At 48.9% G+C, this 20,602-nt stretch overlaps 1 protein-coding gene across 1 annotated transcript in view; it reads left to right on the forward strand.

Moving 5' to 3' along the window:
- Positions 1 to 19,861, forward strand: part of cacna1ia (calcium voltage-gated channel subunit alpha1 Ia) — a 130,680-nt gene extending 110,819 nt beyond the window's left edge. The window contains exons 25-36 of the mRNA XM_062530902.1: positions 517 to 668; positions 1,879 to 1,988; positions 3,565 to 3,698; positions 4,778 to 4,848; positions 7,383 to 7,461; positions 7,836 to 7,957; positions 9,018 to 9,413; positions 14,472 to 14,618; positions 15,968 to 16,102; positions 17,024 to 17,210; positions 18,618 to 18,796; positions 19,217 to 19,861. Of these exons, the coding sequence (XP_062386886.1) occupies positions 517 to 668; positions 1,879 to 1,988; positions 3,565 to 3,698; positions 4,778 to 4,848; positions 7,383 to 7,461; positions 7,836 to 7,957; positions 9,018 to 9,413; positions 14,472 to 14,618; positions 15,968 to 16,102; positions 17,024 to 17,210; positions 18,618 to 18,796; positions 19,217 to 19,861 (2,357 nt within the window). The remainder of the gene's footprint in view (positions 1 to 516; positions 669 to 1,878; positions 1,989 to 3,564; positions 3,699 to 4,777; positions 4,849 to 7,382; positions 7,462 to 7,835; positions 7,958 to 9,017; positions 9,414 to 14,471; positions 14,619 to 15,967; positions 16,103 to 17,023; positions 17,211 to 18,617; positions 18,797 to 19,216) is intronic.
- The last annotated feature ends 741 nt before the right edge of the window (positions 19,862 to 20,602 follow it).

Consider the following 20,602-nt stretch of genomic DNA (forward strand, 5'->3'; position numbering starts at 1 on the left):
CAGGTTTTCCTCCAAAGGCTAATACTGTACTACACGGCTTGAGCTGTTTTGTGCTACCCCTGTGTGAAGTACCAGCATGCTCAGGCCAATCCAAACCTTTCTCATCTGTCATCCCTCGTTGGTGGAATGCACTAGCTGTTCCTACTAGAGTAGGGACATCCCTCATCCAATCTTCAAAAAATGTCTGAAAACCCAGATTTCCTCTCATAGCACTACTACAGACAATTGCACTCATTGATGCACTTACTACACTCATTTTTGCACTTATTGTGTTTTTAAATTGTTGTCAGAACTGCTCTTAAAAACTTGAAATGTTTTTACCATGTTGTACTGTAAGTCGCTTTGTTTAAAAAGCTTCAGCCAAATGTAATGTAATGTACAAGTCCTGACTTTATTCTCTTGCACTCTCTCTGCCCTCTTCTCTTAACACCTGTGATGAGTTATCTTCATGACTCACCCGCTGTCTTCCTCCTCCTCTTCCTCTTCCTCTTCCTCTTCCCGCCTCTCTCGCTCCAGAGGCTCAGAAGTTGCCCTACTACTCCAGCTACAGCCCCGTGCGTCTGATGATCCACAACCTGTGCACCAGCCACTACCTGGACCTCTTCATCACCTTCATCATCTGCATCAACGTGGTCACCATGTCCCTGGAGCACTACAGCCAGCCTCGCGTAAGAGCGTGTGTGTGTGTGTGTGTGTGTGTGTGTGTGTGTGTGTGTGTGTGTGTGTGTGTGTGTGTGTGTGTGTGTGTGTGTGTGTGTGTGTGTGTGTGTGTGTGTGTGTGTGTGTGTGTGTGTGTGTGTGTGTGTGTGTGTGTGTGTGTGTGTTCTGTGTGTGTTCTGTGTGTTTGTGCTCTTGCATGTGTGTGCCATGCCCAAGAGTTTTGCTGGCTTGGGATTATGTCCGGTGTAGGTGTGTGTGTGGATGCTTTGCATGTGTGAGCTTGTACATGCATGTGCACACATACTCTGTGTATTGGCAACCAAATCTGTGTCAGCTACCTGCTCTGAACTACAGTACTACATTCTTTTCATCTGCTTTACAAGCTTGTCTGCATCTGCACTACTGTGCATGTGTTGATGGCCTGATTCTACTTCCTGCCCTGATGGGCCCCTTCCTTTACTCCATGCGCTTTGTCTCATGTAGTTAGTGTCGTCTGCATGCCCTCCTCTGTCTGGTCCCTCTCACTCTCTTGAGGTCTGTTCAGCTGTCTGTCCAGTGTCTGTCTACTGTTTGCATTGGCCATCTTGTCTGTGCGTCTGTGCATATGTGTGCGCGCTTGTGTATGTGTGTGTGTGTGTGTGTGCATCTACATCTCTCCCTGTTCCTTCTCACGTCTCTGTTTAGATCCTTGTCTGCTTGCCTGCCTGTCTGTCTTCCCACATCTGTGTGCTGAAATAAACATGTCAGGTAGCATGTACTGTAAGCATTTGTGTGGGGAGAAGGGACGACTGTGATTCTGTGTGGTGAATTGGCTGGTTCATGTTATGTTTTGCTGTTTTTTGCGTAGTGTTTGTCTTTTGGATGCTTGCGGTTCTGTTGTTGTCAAACTGCATATTCTGTTCTCAATGTGTTTCTGCTACTCAGCTCCTCTTTCTCTCTCTCTGTGGTCTGTTCTTCTGCCTACCTTGCAGATTCCATAGCTATGAGCCTTGTGTGTGTATTAGCTTAAATCCAATAGTTAGGTACATCTTATTTTTTTTGCCATGTGGTCCTGGAGCATTTGTAATTCTTCCCTTTATCTCCTTCTTTCTTTCTCTACCTCTCTCTTTGTCTCTCTCTCTCTCTCTCTTGCCCTCTCTCTCTCTCTCTCCTCTCTCTCTCTCTCTCTCTCTCTCTCTCGCCCTCTCTCTCTGTCTCCCTCCTCTTCCACACCTGTAGTCCCTGGAGATAACACTGAAGTACTGCAATTATGTCTTCACCACAACCTTTGTGCTGGAGGCTGTTCTGAAGCTCATCGCCTTCGGAGTCCACCGCTTCTTCAAAGAGAGGTACTGCCACTGAAGCACCAGCCCCCAGAACTCTAAAAAAAAAAAACAGAGCCATGCTCTCCTCCCTCCCTCTCCTTTTCTTTGTCACTCTCTCTTTCTCTCTCTCTCTCTCTCTCTCTCTCTCTCTCTCTCCCTCTCTGCTGTACCTCTAAGTAGATGTATCACTGATAAATTAGAGGGAGATATTGCCAGTTGCACTGTCTCCCCTTCCCCACTCTCCGACTGCAGCGCCGCTCCTAACTCGCTGTCTCCTTGTCTATTTATTTCTCTTTTATTTTCTATTATCTTCAATTTCCCATTGAAATGTAGAAATAAATTGCTTACCAGTGCTGGGGGAGAGGTTCTCCCTATCCAACTGAGGCGAGAGGAAAGTTTAAAAAAGAGTTGTTTATCACAGCTCTTTCAGGAAAATACAACTCTTGTCTCCTACTCTCCATGGCATTCATCCAAGCTCACTTGAATACTTTGGAGGGTAGATACTCTGGTTTTATGCTGTGTCATCTTTTCCTATAGCAATAGAGTGTCAAATTAAAGTGTGTGACTCAAATGAATGTAGGACCTGTGTGCACGTCTAGAAGAAACATTCTAATTTCATTAGACAAGGCGCGGCTGTAAATGATGGATGGGATCGAATTAATTAAATCCGCTTCAGTTCATCAGGATTGGTTTACATAGAGTTTAATGGTGAATTGGCATGGCTTTAATTGAAATCAAAACAGAATAGAGTTTTGCCGTTTGCCTTCTAGCAACTGTATTGGAGTCTTATACTGTATTACTGTAGAGTAGAGGTTTGTTTGGGTCCGTGCCCATGTTTTTACCGGAAATGCTTTCTGTAGTTTCTTCCATTAGAACAAAAATATATATTTTAAAATAATTTTTAAAATACTGCGCCGTTGTTTGACATATGGGGCCTAATTGTAGCTAGGAGCATCGGTTGGGATGGCAACAGGCTCATTCAGACAGTGACATATCAATGAGATTAATACAAAGAGCAGTTTGGCCCCTTGGCGGCGTTTAGAACTAGATAAATACAGCCTAATGCTCTCTCCTCACACCTCCCGCGTCGTGTTAGTCAGTGTCCCTGTGAGGAATGGCGCCTCCGAATTTAGCGTTGCCTTCTCCGTGGGGAACAAGGCGCTGGCATACAAAAAAATGAGGACAGGATTTCAATATGGCATCAATGAGAGGCTAACCACGGTGAAAAGCGCGAGGAGCCCATGGACAGCCTAAGAGGATAGAGGATTCGGGGATTAGTGTTTGGGCCAACCACTTGTCAAACGCATACACCAGGCTTACAGCGTGCGAAACGCTTGCATTGCATTCAGGGCATCGAGCGCTATAGTGTACGGTGCGTTCAGCCCCTCCTGGATCTCATGCTAATCGGACGGCTCAATGCTTCCACTCCCACTCTCTCTCTCTCTCTCTCTCTCTCTCTCTCTCTCTCTCTCTCTCTCTCTCTCTCTCTCTCTCTCTCTCTCTCTCTCTCTCTCTCTCTCTCTCTCTCTCTCTCTCTCTCTCTCTCTCTCTCTCTCTCTCTCTCTCTATCCCCCTATATGTCGGTCCGTACCTTCTGCAGGTGGAACCAGTTGGACCTGGCCATCGTGCTGCTGTCGGTGATGGGCATCATCCTGGAGGAGATCGAGATCAGCGCCGCGCTGCCCATCAACCCCACCATCATCCGCATCATGAGGGTGCTGCGCATAGCGCGCGGTAAGTAAGGCCTTTTCACCATCGTTGCCCATTTAGATGCTTGGTATGGTGCCCACTGCCCACCTACTGTAGGGTCTACGCCTCCCAGACCCTGGCATGACCAACAGCATCAGCACACACTCTTCTGCCACAGTGTTGCCCACCTCAGCTGCATGCCCCACAGCCCGTGTCTGTGCCCAGCTGTGCCACCCTCACTAGATTGGGTGGCACCCATGTAGGTGGCCCGTGTCTAAAACAAGCTCCTCTGCATCTGTAGATACCCTCCTGGTTCTCTCAGAACTCCTGTCTGGTCACTGTTTCTTTTTAGTTCTGTCCTCCACTTTGAAACACATTTGCAAGACTCCCCCCACACACACACACACACACACACACACACACACACACACACACATACTGTACATACACACACACACACACACACACACACACACACACACACACACACAAACACACACACACATACACACACGCTCACAGTCTTTCTGTACATCTTTTCCCCTGGCTGCCTTTAATGTATGACTGTTGTCCCTGTGTCCCCAGTGCCTGGTCATTACGGCGCTGTGGCGATATGAGCTGCGAACACTAAAGCCCTATTAGGCCCAGATGATATTTCGTAAAGGGTAAATTATGTAATGAACACACAGTCTCCAGATTGATTTGTCAGCCTGGCTAATTCATCTTGCTCCAGCCTCTCAACTGAAGGTGTTACTGCATCACAGTCGTGCTGCCGTCCTGTTTCTAGCCCAGCTGTGTGTGTGTGTGTGTGTGTGTGTGTGTGTGTGTGTGTGTGAGAGAGAGAGAGAGAGCGAGTGTGACTGTGTGTGCCCCCGCGCCTGAAGTGTTTTGTGTGTGCATGTGTCCTTATGTGTCTCTTTGTGTAGGTGTGTGAAATGTTTAATTTTAGCTGTGACCTTTGTCAAGAGCTTCATTACCTCTTTGGGCTGAAATTGAACCGGAGGGGATCCCTACAACTCTCCCATCCATAATCCCATGCCCTTTTGTCTCGATGTTCTCCATTCATAAAACCTCTCTCTCTCTCCCTCTCTCTCTCTCTCCCTCTTTCTCTTTCTCTCCTGCAGTGCTAAAGCTGTTGAAGATGGCTACCGGGATGAGAGCTCTTTTGGACACCGTGGTGCAAGCTCTACCACAGGTGCTGCACATTCACCAATATCATGGCTCAGACATTGTTATAGCCAGTTTCTTACGTGTGTAGTTTACCACTCACTGCAATTTACTCACTGAGTTTAAATTTTAGAACGTGTATACCAAATAGTATCGCATCTTTGAGTTGATTTTTAGGGGCCTTTCTGATGCAGGTTATATCTCAATGTGAAACACATTGGATTTATATTGACACACTTGCAATAACACTCTGCACCACAGAGAGCATCCCAAGGGACCTCTTTCTCAATCTTTGTATCCATCATTTGATCTACCTTCATCCCTCACTGTGAGGGTCAAGGATAGATCTGAAGGTCTGAGGGGCTATCCGATGTTCTATCTCAGAACGAAAAGGTGTTTAGAATTGCACAGGACATGTTAGATGGAGACAAGTGAGAATTGGAAGTGCAACAGACACATTCTGTAGATATGAGAGACAGAGACAGATAAACTAGTCTAGTGGTCGGGGGTCAACTCCGACATGAAACTCAGTCCAGTGATGTGTAATTTGTCAGGCATGAAGAGACTGACAGAGCTACAGACAGCACAGACTTCAGTGGAGCTATTTCCCACCATGGAGAGAGAGAGAGAGAGAGAGAGAGAGGGAGGGATGCAAGCGGGAGATACTGAGAGAGCAACTGTGTAGTTATTTCCCACCATGGAGCAAGAGAGAGAAAGAGAGAGAGAGAGAGAGAGGAGGGGGGGTGCAAGCGGGAACTGAGCGCGCAAGGCGGCGGTGACGCACTGTTCTCCTCCCCCCTGCGTAAATATTGATCCCTCGATCATTAGTGGCGGGCTGCGTGCCTGATCTCGGCGGAATTGGTGCTGTAATTAACGCGGCGCCTGATTAAGGAGGCTGCCACCGAGGCATGGGCGCGCACGCTAACCCCCCCAATAACGCCGCGGCCCACGTCAGCACTGGAGCTGATGCTGACGCCCACTCGCCCGCTTCGCTGGCACGCCTCAGTCAGACTCCTGACTGGCTGAGCAGCACGGCGTCAGCTGCGCCATACTGACTCTGGAACAGGCCATCATCAGTAACTGCTGCTCTAACCGCTGCTCCAAGACCACACGGATGCTGGGATATAACTGATCTGGCGTCAGCTGCTTTGTCAGAGATACTTTGTCAGTTGAAGTGTCACTGATGGAGATTATAACCATTATTAATAGCAATATGGCCACCGTTGATATGACGGGGCGTTGCCAGCAGTGAGCTCCAAATAAGCCGATCATTGGGAAGATAGACTGCACAGGCTCATTATTAAATTGTCTCTTAATGAGAGAGAGGGCAGATATGCCATTGTTCATTTTGTGTTGACTCATCCTGCCTTTCTGTGCTTTGACTGGTTGTGAGTATCCATCCGGAAAGCTTCAGCCCTCCTCATAAAACCGCTGTATGTAAAAGAAATGTAACAGCCACACTCTGTATTGCTGAGATTTATCGCCAGTTCATTTTACTGTTATGTCAAGCAAGACTATATTGCGGGAGTTATCATCCGTGCACAGCTCTTTCAGTCTCCCCTTCATACTCTCATCTCCATTTTTTTTCTTTTTTTTCTCTCTCTCTTTTACTACTTCACAAGATGTCAGCCAATTAGAGGGAAATAAGCCTCTGGGAGGGTGGCACGCGGGGAGCGGGCGTTAGCCGGCGCCACCTCCAGACACGGTGGCTCACGGTGCCATTCAGCAGGGCATAAATGCCCTCACTGGTTCCCATTACCGCCGCGCCGTACCCAAGGCCTTGTTTTATTTCACTTGCCGAAATGGGCCATAAAGCTCCCAGAATGGAGGGTGAAAATGACTCAGTGGCCAACTTGGATCTTCTGATACTGTGCTGAAAGGCGGCCTGTTTCACTAGCAGACAAAATTGAACTTGTCTTATATTGGACCTTTTCGGGGGGAGTAAACGATATTGCTGTGCCATGTAGGTTGCCGGCCTGTTTCGCTGTTTTCTTATTGCTGTTTCCTTTGTGTGTTCAATTTGATATCTAAGTATAGTATTTAGCGAAGGAGCTCCGTATCGATAACAGCTAATCTTTTTCCATCTATCCTCCTGTCTCCAGCTGAGCCTTGCTTTTATCTTTAGGCCCATTGAGTGAGCACAGCCGTTTTTGGCGAGGCTCCAGGCGGTGCGAGCGTTGTCTTCGGGCTGCGGCTGAGCTCGTTAATATGCACGCCGGGGCCTGACTCCTCGGCTCTGAGAAGCAGGTCACCTCACCCATGAAATAGGTTAATTCAGATTCATTTTAATGCCTCCGACACCAACGCCAGAGCAGGTGACGGAGGTGCGCTATTAAAATCGCTGCTCCATCACGCTTCGCCAGCCGTCCGAGCGCCAGTAAATGTTGCGGGGATATCGGGAGTTGTAATTCATAGTGGGCTATCACATTATTACACACACGTGTGTAAACTGTTTAAATTGATATTGAAATTGTGTCCAGCCGTTCGGAGACACAGAGACTGTAAATGGTATCAGAGGCGGCTAATCGAATGATCCCCTCTGCCTCCTCTCTCCACCCTCAGGTGGGGAACCTGGGCCTCCTCTTCATGCTGCTCTTCTTCATCTACGCCGCTCTCGGAGTGGAGCTCTTTGGTGAACTGGGTGAGTCACGACACCGTCGTCGTCTCCGAGTGTGTTTTCGTGTTCATTTGTTTACGCAGCTTACGGAAACATCAATCATGCCTGCAGTCAAAATAGCAACAAACAAAAACCACCGTGTTGTTCTTTGTGCAGGTGTATGTTTTGTCTGGAGTCTGGACTAACTGACTGTTTGTCTTTGTTACTGTCTCACTCTCTCTATCACTCTCTCTCTCTCCGTCTCTCTCTCTCCATCTCTCTCTCTCCTTGTCTCTCTCTCTCTTTCTCTCCATCTCTCCTTGTCTCTCTCTCTCTCCATCTCTCTCTCTCCTTGTCTCTCTCTCTCCCCCCATCCCTCTGTCTCTCCTTGTCTCTCTCTCTGTCTCTCTCTCACTCAGTCTGTAATGAGGAGTATCGCTGTGAGGGGATGAGCCGACACGCCACCTTTGAGAACTTTGGAATGGCTTTCCTCACCCTCTTCCAGGTTTCCACTGGCGACAACTGGAACGGCATCATGAAGGTAGCGATTTTTCCCTTTGATGCCCAGCAGGAACCCCAAAACAAGATTCAATAGAAGTCAATAGACTGCAGTTTGTTATCCCCTCCTCCTATGTACAGTATATTGTGTGGATTTGGGCACAGCGTATGAATAATTCATTGTAAATTGACATGGTGTTTGCTGATAGACGTAAGGATATAGAAGTCGATGCATTTTAGTTCTTTTTTATGAGTCTCTCCCTCTCTTTGTTTTTATTGAATGCCACTCCCTCTCTCTGACTCTTTCGCTCTCATCCTCCCTATCTCACACTGTCACTCTCTCCCTCTCTCTTTGTGGCGCTATACTATAGATGACAAGAAAAAAAAATACAATGACATCCAATGACAGCCCTTGACCCGGCGCCAGAGTTTTTTCCTTGTTATCCGTCCTATAGCACTTTTATGGCATGATGACAGAGGACTTGCCAGCTCAGCATATCCATACCCTTTCATTTAAACGGGCCCTTTATGTGCAAAAGTGTAGCTTGCAAATGCCTGGCGCTCTCAGGGGACGCCGCGTGACGGAGGGGAGGGTGGCAGGGCCTGGCACTTAACATGTGCGACCCGCTCCAGAGGCGACGGCGCTCTCTGAAGCGGACACGTAGCCTGCCGCGTCGGGCCACTGAAGGACCATAATCAGGGCTGGAAAATGACAAGGCCGAGCTTGCGCATATCTGCCGAGCCAAATCCCCCCCCTCCCGCCCAGCTACCAAGTCGGCAAGCATGGCAAACAAATCATAATTACCTTGAGCTGAGGTTCAGACGTAGCGGCGCGGTGAAAAACGAGCGGCATAAAATAGCTGCCGCGTCAGAAAAGCCATCAGCACACTCTCAGCGAGCGCCCATTGTTCACGGTGACTAATGGTAGTGCATCCTAATTGAGTGCAAGCTCAATGCATGTTGCAGGAGGAAACAACAACAGCATAAGATGGACAACTACGCCTGTCAACTAACATCGCTAACCCCTAACCACACCCTGTTTTCTTTCTTTCTACCCCCCCCCCCCCCCTCCGTATATTTGATGACTACGGTGGCCCCCTCAGGACACACTGCGCGAGTGCCCGCCAGGCACGGAGTACACGTGCAACCCCAGCCTGCAGTTCATCTCGCCCATGTACTTTGTGAGCTTCGTGCTGACGGCGCAGTTCGTGCTCATCAACGTGGTGGTGGCCGTGCTCATGAAGCACCTGGACGACTCCAACAAGGAGGCGGCCGAGGAGGCCGAGATGGACGCCGAGATCGAGCTGGAGATGGCGCAGGCCACCCTCTGCTGCATGGGCGGCGTGCCCGGCGTGGCCGGCGGCAGCAGCAAGGGCCGGAGCGACCAGTGCGGAGGACTGCCGGGGCCCAGCACCGGCGCCCACGTCCACTCGGCCACCCCGCACGCCAGCCCCCGAGAGCCCCGCGGGGACCCCCACCGGATCTACTCGCCTGCCCAGGTACACTGCTGGAGCCCGACGGGGGGGGGGGGGGGGTTTGGTGGGGGGGTGGGTGTTTAGAGCAGTGAGGGTTGCTGAAGGGGTAAGATAGAGATAGAGGATAGAGATGTTTTTATTCCTGGGCTGATGGTTTGAGAGTAGAGAATGGTTATCATGAGTGAAGAGTACATCTGATGAATTACAATTAAAGGAATAGATTAGAGATAGAAAGAGATTGTGTGAGAGAGAGAGAGAGAGAGAGAGAGAGGAATTGGTGAGGATAAAGAAAGAGAGACAGAGACTGGGTAGGATATTGGGCTGTTTTCATCACTGCAACTTGTGTTGCTGCAGTGATATTCTATCTCCATGGCAACATTTGATTATGTGTGTTTTTGTGTGTGTAGATGTGTGTATCTATGTGTGTGTGCGTGTTGTGTGAGTGCATATGTGCATGGGTGTGTTTGTGTGTGTGTGTGTGTGTGTGTGTGTGTGGGAGGGTGTGTCACCATGACCCATGAACACAATGAACTACAATTAATCTCCTCTCTAATGAAGTTCTGCACCAGATATTGACCCGCAAAATTAGATCCATCATGCAAATCTCTCTGCATTACCGCAGGACGTGAGTCGACTCATCTCTGCATGCTCACACACATGGTGACACACTCACTCTTTCTTCTCTCTCTCTCTCTCTCTCTCCCTCTCTCTCTCTCTCTCTTCTCTTTCCATCTCTCCCTCCTTTCACCTACGCACACATACAAACGCAAGCCCACCTAGATGAGAGAGATGCTAAAAATAGCAGGAGACAAACATACGCTAGCTTAGACAGACTGTTAGAGAGAAGATAACACACACAAACACAAGGACACAAGTACACAAACAAACACACACACACACACACACACACACACACGCTCAGACTGATGACTCACTGTCATCTGGCCTGCCACCTTTGCTGAGCTATAATTGTCTTTACCTCTCTGTTTTTAGCCTGTTGTGCTTATGTAACACACTGGCAAAGAGAGAAAGAAAGACAACGCGTAGGAAAGAGACTATGGGAAATAGAGAGAGGGGGGGGGGGATTTTGGAGATAGAGGAAAGAAGGGAAGAGAAAGAAAGAAGAGAGAAGACAGAGAGAGACAGATAGATCGAGAGAGAGAGAGAGAGAGAGAGAGAGAGAGAGAGAGAGAGAGAGAACCATGACACAGGAGAAGAAAGAGACAGAAAGGAGGAGGATTTTTGGGGAGGGGTTGGTGATTCGAGTTTTCAATCACCGCAGCGCTGGAACCATGACCCCCCCACCCCCCACTGAGCAAGCAGCTCTCCCTTCCCTCCCGCACACTGTCGCAGAGGACGTGGGGGGGGGGGGGGATCATTTACAGGCAAAAATGAAAAAGGGGGGGGGGGCCTTTAGTAGGAGAGAGGCAGAGATGGGAGGCAGGCAACGGAACAAAATGAAAAGGGATGAGGGGGTAGGAAGGCATTGTGAAGCGAGAGCTCGGGGATGAGATGGGATTCTGGTGCAGCCAAGCTCAAGCTCTGTGGTTCAGATGGGTTCCCTTTTCAGTGGCATACAGAGAAGACACTCGTGGAGGAGTGAATATGTATGCGGCTTAAAACATGCTAATGAATACAGACTTAAATTGCCACACAAGGTTAAGTGAGGTTGAGAGAATCCGCTGCTGATTGTTGTCGAGCTGAGAGCAACAACAGTTGTGTCTCTCATTTGGAGGTGGTGAATAAAACCTTGCCGATGTTACTTTGCGTCAGGCTAGTTATCCTTGTTCAACACATGCATTCACCCTTCTCAACTTGTTGGTTCTTTCTCTCACTCTCTCTCTCTCTCTCTCTCTTTGTTTCTTCCTCTGCTTGAGATGTGTGTGTGTGTGTGTATGTGTGTGCACACAGGCAGCTCCGTCGGTGCATGCGTGTGGGTATGTGTGATGAACAGAGACAGAGGGAAGACAGATGGGGATGGACTGAACATATAGCAGTCAGTCATTTGACAGACAGGCATGGCTGAAAGTAAGGATGGATTGGAGGGTTGAGAGAAGGGGCACTGGGTTGTGGTCAAAACAGGGAGTGAATCAGGCTAATTCAGAAGCAGTGGGTCTAGCTACAGCATCACTGTGGAGCTGGTCTCTTATACAGGCCAGGAGCACTGCTCCATCTTAACCCACACACTATATGCACTATACACTTCTGCACAGGTGAACGTATACTCAGGTGAATGTATGCTCAGGTGAATGTATGCTCAGGTGAATGTATGCTCAGGTGAATGGTATACTCAGGTGAATGTCTCCTCAGGTGAATGTACGAGTAGATGAATGTTTTCCTCAGGTGAATGTATGCTCCAGTGAATGTTTGCTCAGGTGAATGTTTGCTCATGTGAATGTATTGCTCAGAATGAATGCTCATCACTAAATGCATCTTGGCCTGCTCAGAACCCATGATGCCATCAACCGCTTTCAACATCGGGCCGTTTTCTGACCGACACGAAAAATCGCGAAGAATGATGGGATGCTGAATCGTGAAATAACAAAAATCAATTTTGACATTTTCAAGACATGAATTACTTTGGAAAAGCAGAGAGAGAGAGAGAGAGAGAGAGAGAGAGAGAGAACGATTAGGAGTGAAGTAGAGAAAATCAGGCAGAAAGAGCGAGAGAGATTGAAAGTGAATGAGAGCGAAGGAGAGACAGAGAGAGAGAAAGTGGCCTTAGTGAGGGAGATTATGGGTTCACTGTGAAGGCATCTGCTGTGCCATGTGTTACGCTCCGATTTGCCACAGGGCGAGCAGATAGGGAATTCTCTCTCTGTCTCTCTCTCTCTCTCTATCTCTATCTCTCTATCCTTCTCTCAGTGAGTAGGCCTCGGACAGGCAGCAGGTGGAAACACTCCCATTGAATGGATAGAGCAGGAACCCCACCTGTGCACAGTGGGGACGGCCACTACATCACCCATATGCCGAGCAGTGGGCGAGAGCTACGCCACCCCATATGCTTAGGCGCTGATGAAAAAGGGCATTATCCACATGCTGCGCTTATTGAGAGGCAGTTTATCGGCTCCGGGCGCTCCTAGAGAGCATTCACATCACTCGAACCTGCGTTGCACAGACACCGGCTGGCATCTTTTAATCCTACGATGTCGTTTCCTGGGGAGGGAAGTGCAACATTATGACTGTTCGAGCAGTTGTCAGACATCCATTTTACAGACAGGCTTATTTTAATTGTAGTGTTATGTCCAAGCTTATCAGTACAGTATGTGTATGGCTTTGGTGTTAGCCATATTCCAGTTAGCTATGCATGTGTATCCACATTTTATATGTTGATATGCAGCTCAATCTGCAGTTGACTTACCCAACTTATAATGTTAAATAAGGTTGGGGTAGAAGACTTGAGGCACAGAATATCTTATTGGCTTTAAAATATAATAATTCAGTACGAGTGTGCTGTCCTCGGTAACCGTCGGCTGTTGAATCACAAGAGTGGTATCTCAGTGCAGCCTGAAGCAGTCCCTGATTGCACATTCAACGGTGGACACCCAGGTGCTGTCAAAGGCTCGAGGGTGTCGCAAGTCTCTACATTTCAATAAATCCACGCGAAAAGAGTCACTTGTATTTATGCTTTTGACTTTTATTTCTTATTCTTAAAGTTTTTTGATAACTCTGTATGCCCAAGAGGCATTTGATGCCTCCCTGGCTCCCCAACTGTGAGAAATCCTGATCTGCTTTTAAAATTGTATCAAGGGCTTATCTTAAAACGCCCTCCACTTTGTTAGCCATGCCTCAGTTTGCTTCAGTTGTGATTTGAAAAGCACATCATAATGGGTCCCTACCAATTGAGTTATTCGGAATTACATCTGTGCTTGTGGAAGAAGAAGCGTGTGAGAAACCAGCCACCTTAATAAGATTTAATGGGATTTAAGCCAAGCACAAAATTATACACTGGAGAGGGCGCTGATTGAGGAACGTTTTATCGTGCTGGTGAGAGACTGCTTTTTCAATCACCAGCTCTTTAAATTGTCCCCTTCGGCAAAGTGTGTATTGAATATTTTTGTAGTTGCAGTCGATCTATAATGCATTTTCCGTTCGCCTTTGATGCACACCAGGCCTTGACTCAGCCGTACGCAAGCCTAACATTAGGGAGGACCAACTCTCACCTGCAAACAAACAATCCCATCATACACGGGGGGCGATTTGCAGGATTACCGACCAGCGTCTAATTGTGAGCGCCTGTCAATACTCTTACCCCACCCTGTTAACCTGGTTGTCTCAGCCAGCCATTTTGCTTTTGTGTGCTATAAAAGCCTGTGGATCCCCCTCATCATTTGTCCTGGAAAAGAGCGGCCGGATCTGAGGGAGGGAGGGAGGGAAGGAAGCGCTGATGTGTTTGTGGGGTTCATCTGCGGAGCCGACAGGCCGAGCGCGCCGCGGTCTGGCGCTCAGAGGCTCTTTGAAGCCGAGGAGCGGAAAACGTGAGGCTGGAAGCTTCCTCTCAGGCGGTCATTAGCTGCTCCCCCATAACAGCCAGCCAGGGCTGTCTGTGCCTGACCCTGGGTGCTCGTTAGATGCTTGTGTGTGTGTGTGTGTGTGTGTGTGTGTGTGTGTGTGTGTGTGAGACTTGAAGAGAGAGAATGAGATGGTCTGGGATGTGGATATGGAAATGGGGTGTGCGTGTGTGTGTATGTGTGTGTGTGTGTGTGTGTGTGTGTGTGAACACGTGAGTGTGTTCTGTAGTGTGTCCTCCGCTCTGTGAATATCATCATGCCTTTCTGCCTGTGTGTTGCCGTGAAGGAATCAAAAATGTCCTCCATCACTGAGTCCTGTGCTCTCTCCACTCTCTCTGTCTCTTCACACACACACACACACACACACACACACTCTTACCTCCAGCTCAGGATCACAATTTACACCCCCGTGTGGTGCTAAGTGTCTTGAGATGTCTCTTTCTATTCATTATGAACTGTCAAGAAATGAATAGATAAATAAACAAATACCTGCACTGCAAAATAAATACATGAGTAATTGAAATGCCGAGTGTGAGAACAGGAGAGCTGACCGTGCACGTTTGCGTCTCAGGAGAACCTGTGGTTGGACAGTGTGTCTCTGCTGATCAAAGACTCCTTCGAGGGCGAGATGCTGATGATTGACAACCTCTCGGGGTCCGTCTTCCACCACTACTCCTCCCCTCCCGTCTGCAAAGACTGCAAGACTCACCCGCAAGAGGTACAGCCCGCTCCGCAGCCCACCCTTCCCGCAAAGGGTGTCTGGACGCGTGTGTTTAAGCACGCGGACAGGAAAAACACGACTCGGCCTTCCGAGCCGGGCAGGGGGAAATGACCAGAATTGGACTGGAGGAAAATGCACTCCTATGCAGAAAGGAGTTAGAAGGAGTGGAGTTCGGTGGTTGGATTTGTGTTGTGTCGCAAAAAAAATGTCAAAAGAACGACGCTTCTGCGCTAACTCCCATCGTCATCGACTGTACTAAAACCGCATTAACGTTGCATCAGCCACCCTCTATATATCTGCATACCTCATTAAATACTCAATGGCATGCTGTACACGCATGAATATCTCATTTCCATCTTGTAAGGCAAATGAGTATTTCCATGTGTTGGTGGTTGTGGTGGTACATGACTTCATAGTTTTAATGCATCGGCTCATCCGCACAGCCAGACCATCTCCCGTGTGCGTACTTAAGCCACAGGTCATCAAAACGTCCATCACTGTGACGGACTGAAACATGCTCGGGCAAGGAAGCAGTCATTTTGGCGAGAGAACCTCCTCACCTGTCACTCCCCATTTCGGTCTGTCCGCAGCAAGCGCCGGCCCATCAATCCGTCCTCCTCTCATCCTGCGCCTCATCTCTGATTTATGAACTCCTCCTCCTCCTCCTCCTCTTCTTCCATGCACTCCCTCTCTTTCTCCCTCTCTCTCTCTCTCTCTCTCTCTCTCTCTCTCTCTCTCTCTCTCTCTCTCTCTCTCTCTCTCTCTCTCTCTCTCCAACTCTCTCTTTATCTCTCTGTGTGTCTTTGGCTCACTGTCCTGCAGCTTACTCATTCGCTCGCTCTGATTTCTGTGACAGGTGGTGACAGTGTGTGCAACTGTGTGTGACTCTCTCCCTGAGAGCGGCCTCATTCTCCACCACCGCGCAGACACACTCCTCTCTGCCTCTGTGGGTGCTGCTATGCGGGGACGGCTCACCACGAGCAAACCTTTCCAGTCCTGAAAAATATATTTAGATTTACTTACTCAAGAGTGCTCACATTGTTTATTTAGTGTGGATGGAAGTAGTACAATTGAGAAATTTGAGAAATGTTGGACTGTTGATATTTAAATGTATATGTTTGCTCTTTCTGTATTTGATATTTGTATTTATTTTCTGTTCACCCAGTTTACTTATTTTTCTTCTTACATGTTGAGTCCAGCACTATTATGAAAAACAAAAATTTCAATGTGTTTTATCTCAAATATATATCTGTCTGAAATGTTGTGCCTCTTCCAGGGACTTATGTTCATGTCTCTCACCCAGAGAACACAGTGACATCCCCCATCTCTATCCCCCTCTGCAGGAGATCCGAATGGCCGAGTTGGAGCAGGCTTCCCTGAGGTCCGAGCAGCTCTCGGACAAGTCCTCGTCGCCGGCGCTGCCCGACAACCTCAGCCTGGACGAGCAGAGCGTCTTTCAGCTCCTGGTCCAGGACAGCAAGGTGAGCAGCGCTGAAATGGAGCCGCTATACTGATCGTCACCAGAGTCTCACAAAGCAAACTCATGGTAACGAAGTAACGCAGCCTGCTTGCAGGCAAAGTAACGGTAATCTTAATTACTGTTTTTGCTATTGTAATCCTTTACTTTACTCGTTACTTGAAAAAAAAGTAATTGGATTACAGTAATGCGTTACCTCTAACACGTTACTGCCCATCACTAGTGGTGGCACAGGGGAGAGGAGGGGGGCGGGGTGGGATTGTGCTGCCTTTTCCCGCAGCAAAAGCGCATTAAAATCCGACCACAGCCCTTAAGCTGTTAAGTCTCTCAGTGTGCGGTCGTAATGAGCGCTAATCAGTCAGAGTGGCCATGAACTCATGCTAATTAACCCGCAGGAATCAAATATATAAATCCCCAGATCTCAATCTCAATCTCACAGCGCCCCGGGCCTCACGAGCCAGCCAGGAGAAAGAAGAGTAAATGCCTCATGTTTGCTGGTGGAGTTTCCCCCATATTGGGCATGTGTGCGTTAGTTGCATGCACTGAGTTCCCATAGAAAGTGGACAGAAATGTATGGGGTGGGTGGCCAGCATGGTGTGAAGCAGGAGCCTCTGCAGTGTTAGCAAGCAGTGGTAAAGGTTTACATCAGCTGGAAGTGGAGGTGGAGACTTAAATCTGTTTTCCCCTCTCTCTCTCCCTCTCCCTCTCGCTCTCCCTCTCCCTTTCTCTCTTTGTCTCTCTCTCCCTCTCCCTCTCTCTCCCTCTCCCTCTCTCTCCCTCTTCTTCTCTCTCTCTATCTCCCTCTCTCTCCCTCTCCCTCTCTCTCTCTCTCCCTCTCTCTCTCTATCTCTCTCTCTCTCGCTCTCTCTCTCCCTCTCCCTCTCTCTCCCTCCCTCCCTCTCCCTCTCTCTCTCTCTCTCTTTAGGATGAGGAGGACGTCCACAGCTGTGAGGAGACCGAGGTCCATCAGCAGGGTTGGGACACGGCACCCTCAGACCCGCGGCGCTCCCACGGCCACTGCTCTCTGATGGAGGTGGGGGAGGCGCGGCCGGAGGAGCGGGCCCAGAATCAGCTGCAGCAGTCCAGCCTCTCCCTGCCAGAGCACAGCCCTGGTGAGCTGGCTTTGAGAAAGCCTCGCCTGCGGAGACGGGGACCAGTATAATCAGCCTTTCCCTTCAGCGCCACTCGGCTTGCTAATTACGTGCTTTTCAACTAAGTGCATTTTTTTTGCAAGTGCAGTAAAAAGCAGTGGTTCTTACATCTCAGCACTTTTAAACAAAACAGAGGCAGTAGGAGCCGTAATAAGGTGCACAAAACAAACATACGCATACTGTGTATTTGTTTTGTGCACCTTATTGCCGCTCCTACCATTGGGGAATTTTAACTGTAAAGTTTAGTTCAAATACATGCCATTGCCTTTTTATCATGTAAATGGACCATGTAAAAACATGTGTGATGCACAGTAGCAGAGTTTGTCTAAAGCTGCCCAAGCCAGGTCACAATTAAAATAGTGTCCACTCAGTGACAGGGCATGAGTCATCTAGGCAAAGGCAGAGAACATCAAACAACAACCAATCAAATACCTATCAAATGCAAATCAAATACATATGACACTCCATGTGTAGCTGACAGAAACCAAAAACACTTTTTTTTAAGATCACAAACTGAATACCAAGAAAATGACTAACACAGAAACAAGTAAGATGTATAAAATCAGTACAAAATGACTCGTTTTCAGCAGAAAGTTTCGGTTTGACTCAAAAGCTTCTTGTAGACCTGACAGCTCTTGATGCCATCTGGTGGGGCATTCCACCGAACAGTGACTTTCCCAGAGAAAGCTGACTGCCCAAAAAGCAGCACTGCAAAATGGCGCAGTATACAATTTTGTATAGAAGCCATTCAATTGGATACCCAGCATGATTTTGTGTACCTAATCAACACACAGAGGTTGAAAAGTCCAGCTTCAGAAAGTAAAGGTCTTAACACATATCTGTGCCAACCATTCACTTAGCACAGCTCTTCAGCCAGGTAGAGCAGCTAGTTGACGAGATCACCTGTGTTAAGTGCACAGGTAGAACCAATACATGATTGGACTTTTACTCTCTGAACCTGGAGTTTACCACATCTGTGAACACACCATCCCTGTCCTCCCCACTCATTGGCTCCTCTGTGCACACACTGCGTTACGTGTGGTATGAAGCAGTCGTAACTTTTGTCTTAAGTTACGTTACACGTAGACTTGCGAATCATTTGAGTTACATCTTAAAGCCTATCGTATCTTTTTACGATAGGCTTTAAGATATGCGTAAGGTCTAAGAGCAGCTAACGTGTGCTTCGAGTTACAGGGCCCAGGAGTTTACCACATGTGTGAACACACCATCCCTGTCCACCCCACTCATTGGCTCCTCTGTGCACTGCACACACTGCAGGTGGGGCGGAGAGCAGCGGCGGCGGCAGCAGCAGCACCAGAGAGGGCGGGGGGAGAGGCGCGTGCGAGGGGAGAGGCGCCGGGTGCGGAGGCTCGTCGCCCAGCCCCTTCCAGCTCCCGGCCGAGTTCTTCCACCCGGCATCGGCGGCCATCCCGGCGCCGCCCAGGGCCCGCTACGGCCACCGGTCCAAGCGGCTGAGGATGACCTCTCCCGCGTCCTGGGCCTCGCTGAGGTCTCCGGGAGCCAACAGCAGGATGCTCTGCACCCAGGTACTGTAGAGGAGGTCCTGCAGCGCAGCTCAACTCAGTTCATTATCAGTGCTCTAGTGTATTGTGCACAAATCTATTCATTCAAACATGCTGATGTGCAGCACGCTGCTCAAGCACAAAACTTCATTTGAGACATTATTTCAATTAAGGTTTAAATGTACATTGAGTATATTGCACTCAATTACTGCAATATATTGAGTATATCAATATAACAAAAAAATTATATAATAATAGATCTCTATCTATCTATCTATCTATCGATCTATCTATCGATCTATCTATCAATCTATCTATCTATCTATAACAACGACATTATTATTGATATTAACAAAATGATTGCAGTGTAATTTGTTTTAGAAGACGTTGTCAACAGATCCAGCTGCCTTGGCTCATCTGCTTGTGTCCCTTGTGTCTCCGCAGTACCCCTCCCACAGCGACTCTTCTCTGGCCACGGGGAGCTCCGAGGGCAGTCTCCAGACCACCATGGAGGAGGGCCTGAGCTTCAGCGTGTCGCCGCCTCAGGACCTAGATCTTCCCCTGCCCTCGCACTCGCTCTCCTCGCGGGACTGTGGCGACGCCAGCAGCCCGCACCGCAGAGACACCCTGACGCCGCACACCGTCGCCACCTCCGTCAAGTTCAGCCTCCAGGCCACCAGGGGTCACCAGAGGAGCCAGAGCAGCAGCTGCGGGGGCAGCACCAGCCCCGGCTGCCACCGGGAGGACTCGATGGACCCTTCCGACGAGGACCTGGGCATCGTGATCGGCGGCTGCAGCAACAGCGAACAGTTGTCCGAGACGCTGAGCAGCCTCTCGCTCACCTCCCTCCTCTGCTCCAGCTCACTGCTGCCCCCGGTGGTGAAGAAGAGCAACAGCACGGGCAGCCTGGACCAGGGCAATCTCTCCGGCAGGGGGAAGGACGCTCGGCCCCAGGTTTACCCGAGCAACCCCTGGTCAGACCAGAGGATAGGCAGGGTGGAGGTGGAGGGCGAACAATCAGACATGACAGAACTGGAGGGGAAGAGTACAAGCCAAATAACAGTAGTGGCCTCCAAGAAAAACAGATGAAACCTCCCATTTTGGCTCCTTCTCAAGGTCCGCCACTGGCCCTGTTTGTCTGTTTGGCAGGGTGTGGTACGACACAGGATGTTCCATATTAAAAAAAACAACAACAACAACAACAACAACAAAAATGTCCCTTGCTCTCCCTCTCTCTCTCTCTCTCTCTCTCTCTCTCTCTATTCTCATTTGTTAACCCATACCTCTTTTGTACTTTCCTGGATAGCAGCTCCAGCTCAGTCAAGGGGGTTACAGGTGATGCTGCGTAGCAGTTGAGACCGGAGAGGCTCTGGGCACTCCCCTCTGATCAGGGGGCTGGAGGGGGGGAAAGGGTCCGGCTTCAGTACCCAGAGAGCGGAGGACAGAAGAAAGGCTTTCTCAAAGCAGAGAGAGAAGCGTACGCCTGGAGCCACAACTTTGCTAAGGGTGGATGCCAGAGAGATCACTGAGATCACTGTTTCAATCTCTTACATAGACTGCACGCGGCAAGCGTGACATCATTGGAGGAGATTTGATATGTACTGTATGCAAAGGGGGCTAATCTTTCAGAACAGACAGGCTTTGGTGATGCGAAGGACTGGATTGTTTTTGTTTTGTTTTTCGTAGGAGGGATGCTTCTGTTTTCACAGAAAAGTGAGGGCCGTTGTTTGGATTGTGATCCCATTTTGGGTCGTGCAGTAAGTTTAAAGCCTCTCACAAGAACATGGTTCTCACTATCCCCTCTCCACCAAAGGGAAGTCAAATTAGCAT

This window comes from Sardina pilchardus, chromosome 3 (assembly GCF_963854185.1).
Source record: "Sardina pilchardus chromosome 3, fSarPil1.1, whole genome shotgun sequence".
NCBI lineage: Eukaryota > Metazoa > Chordata > Actinopteri > Clupeiformes > Clupeidae > Sardina > Sardina pilchardus.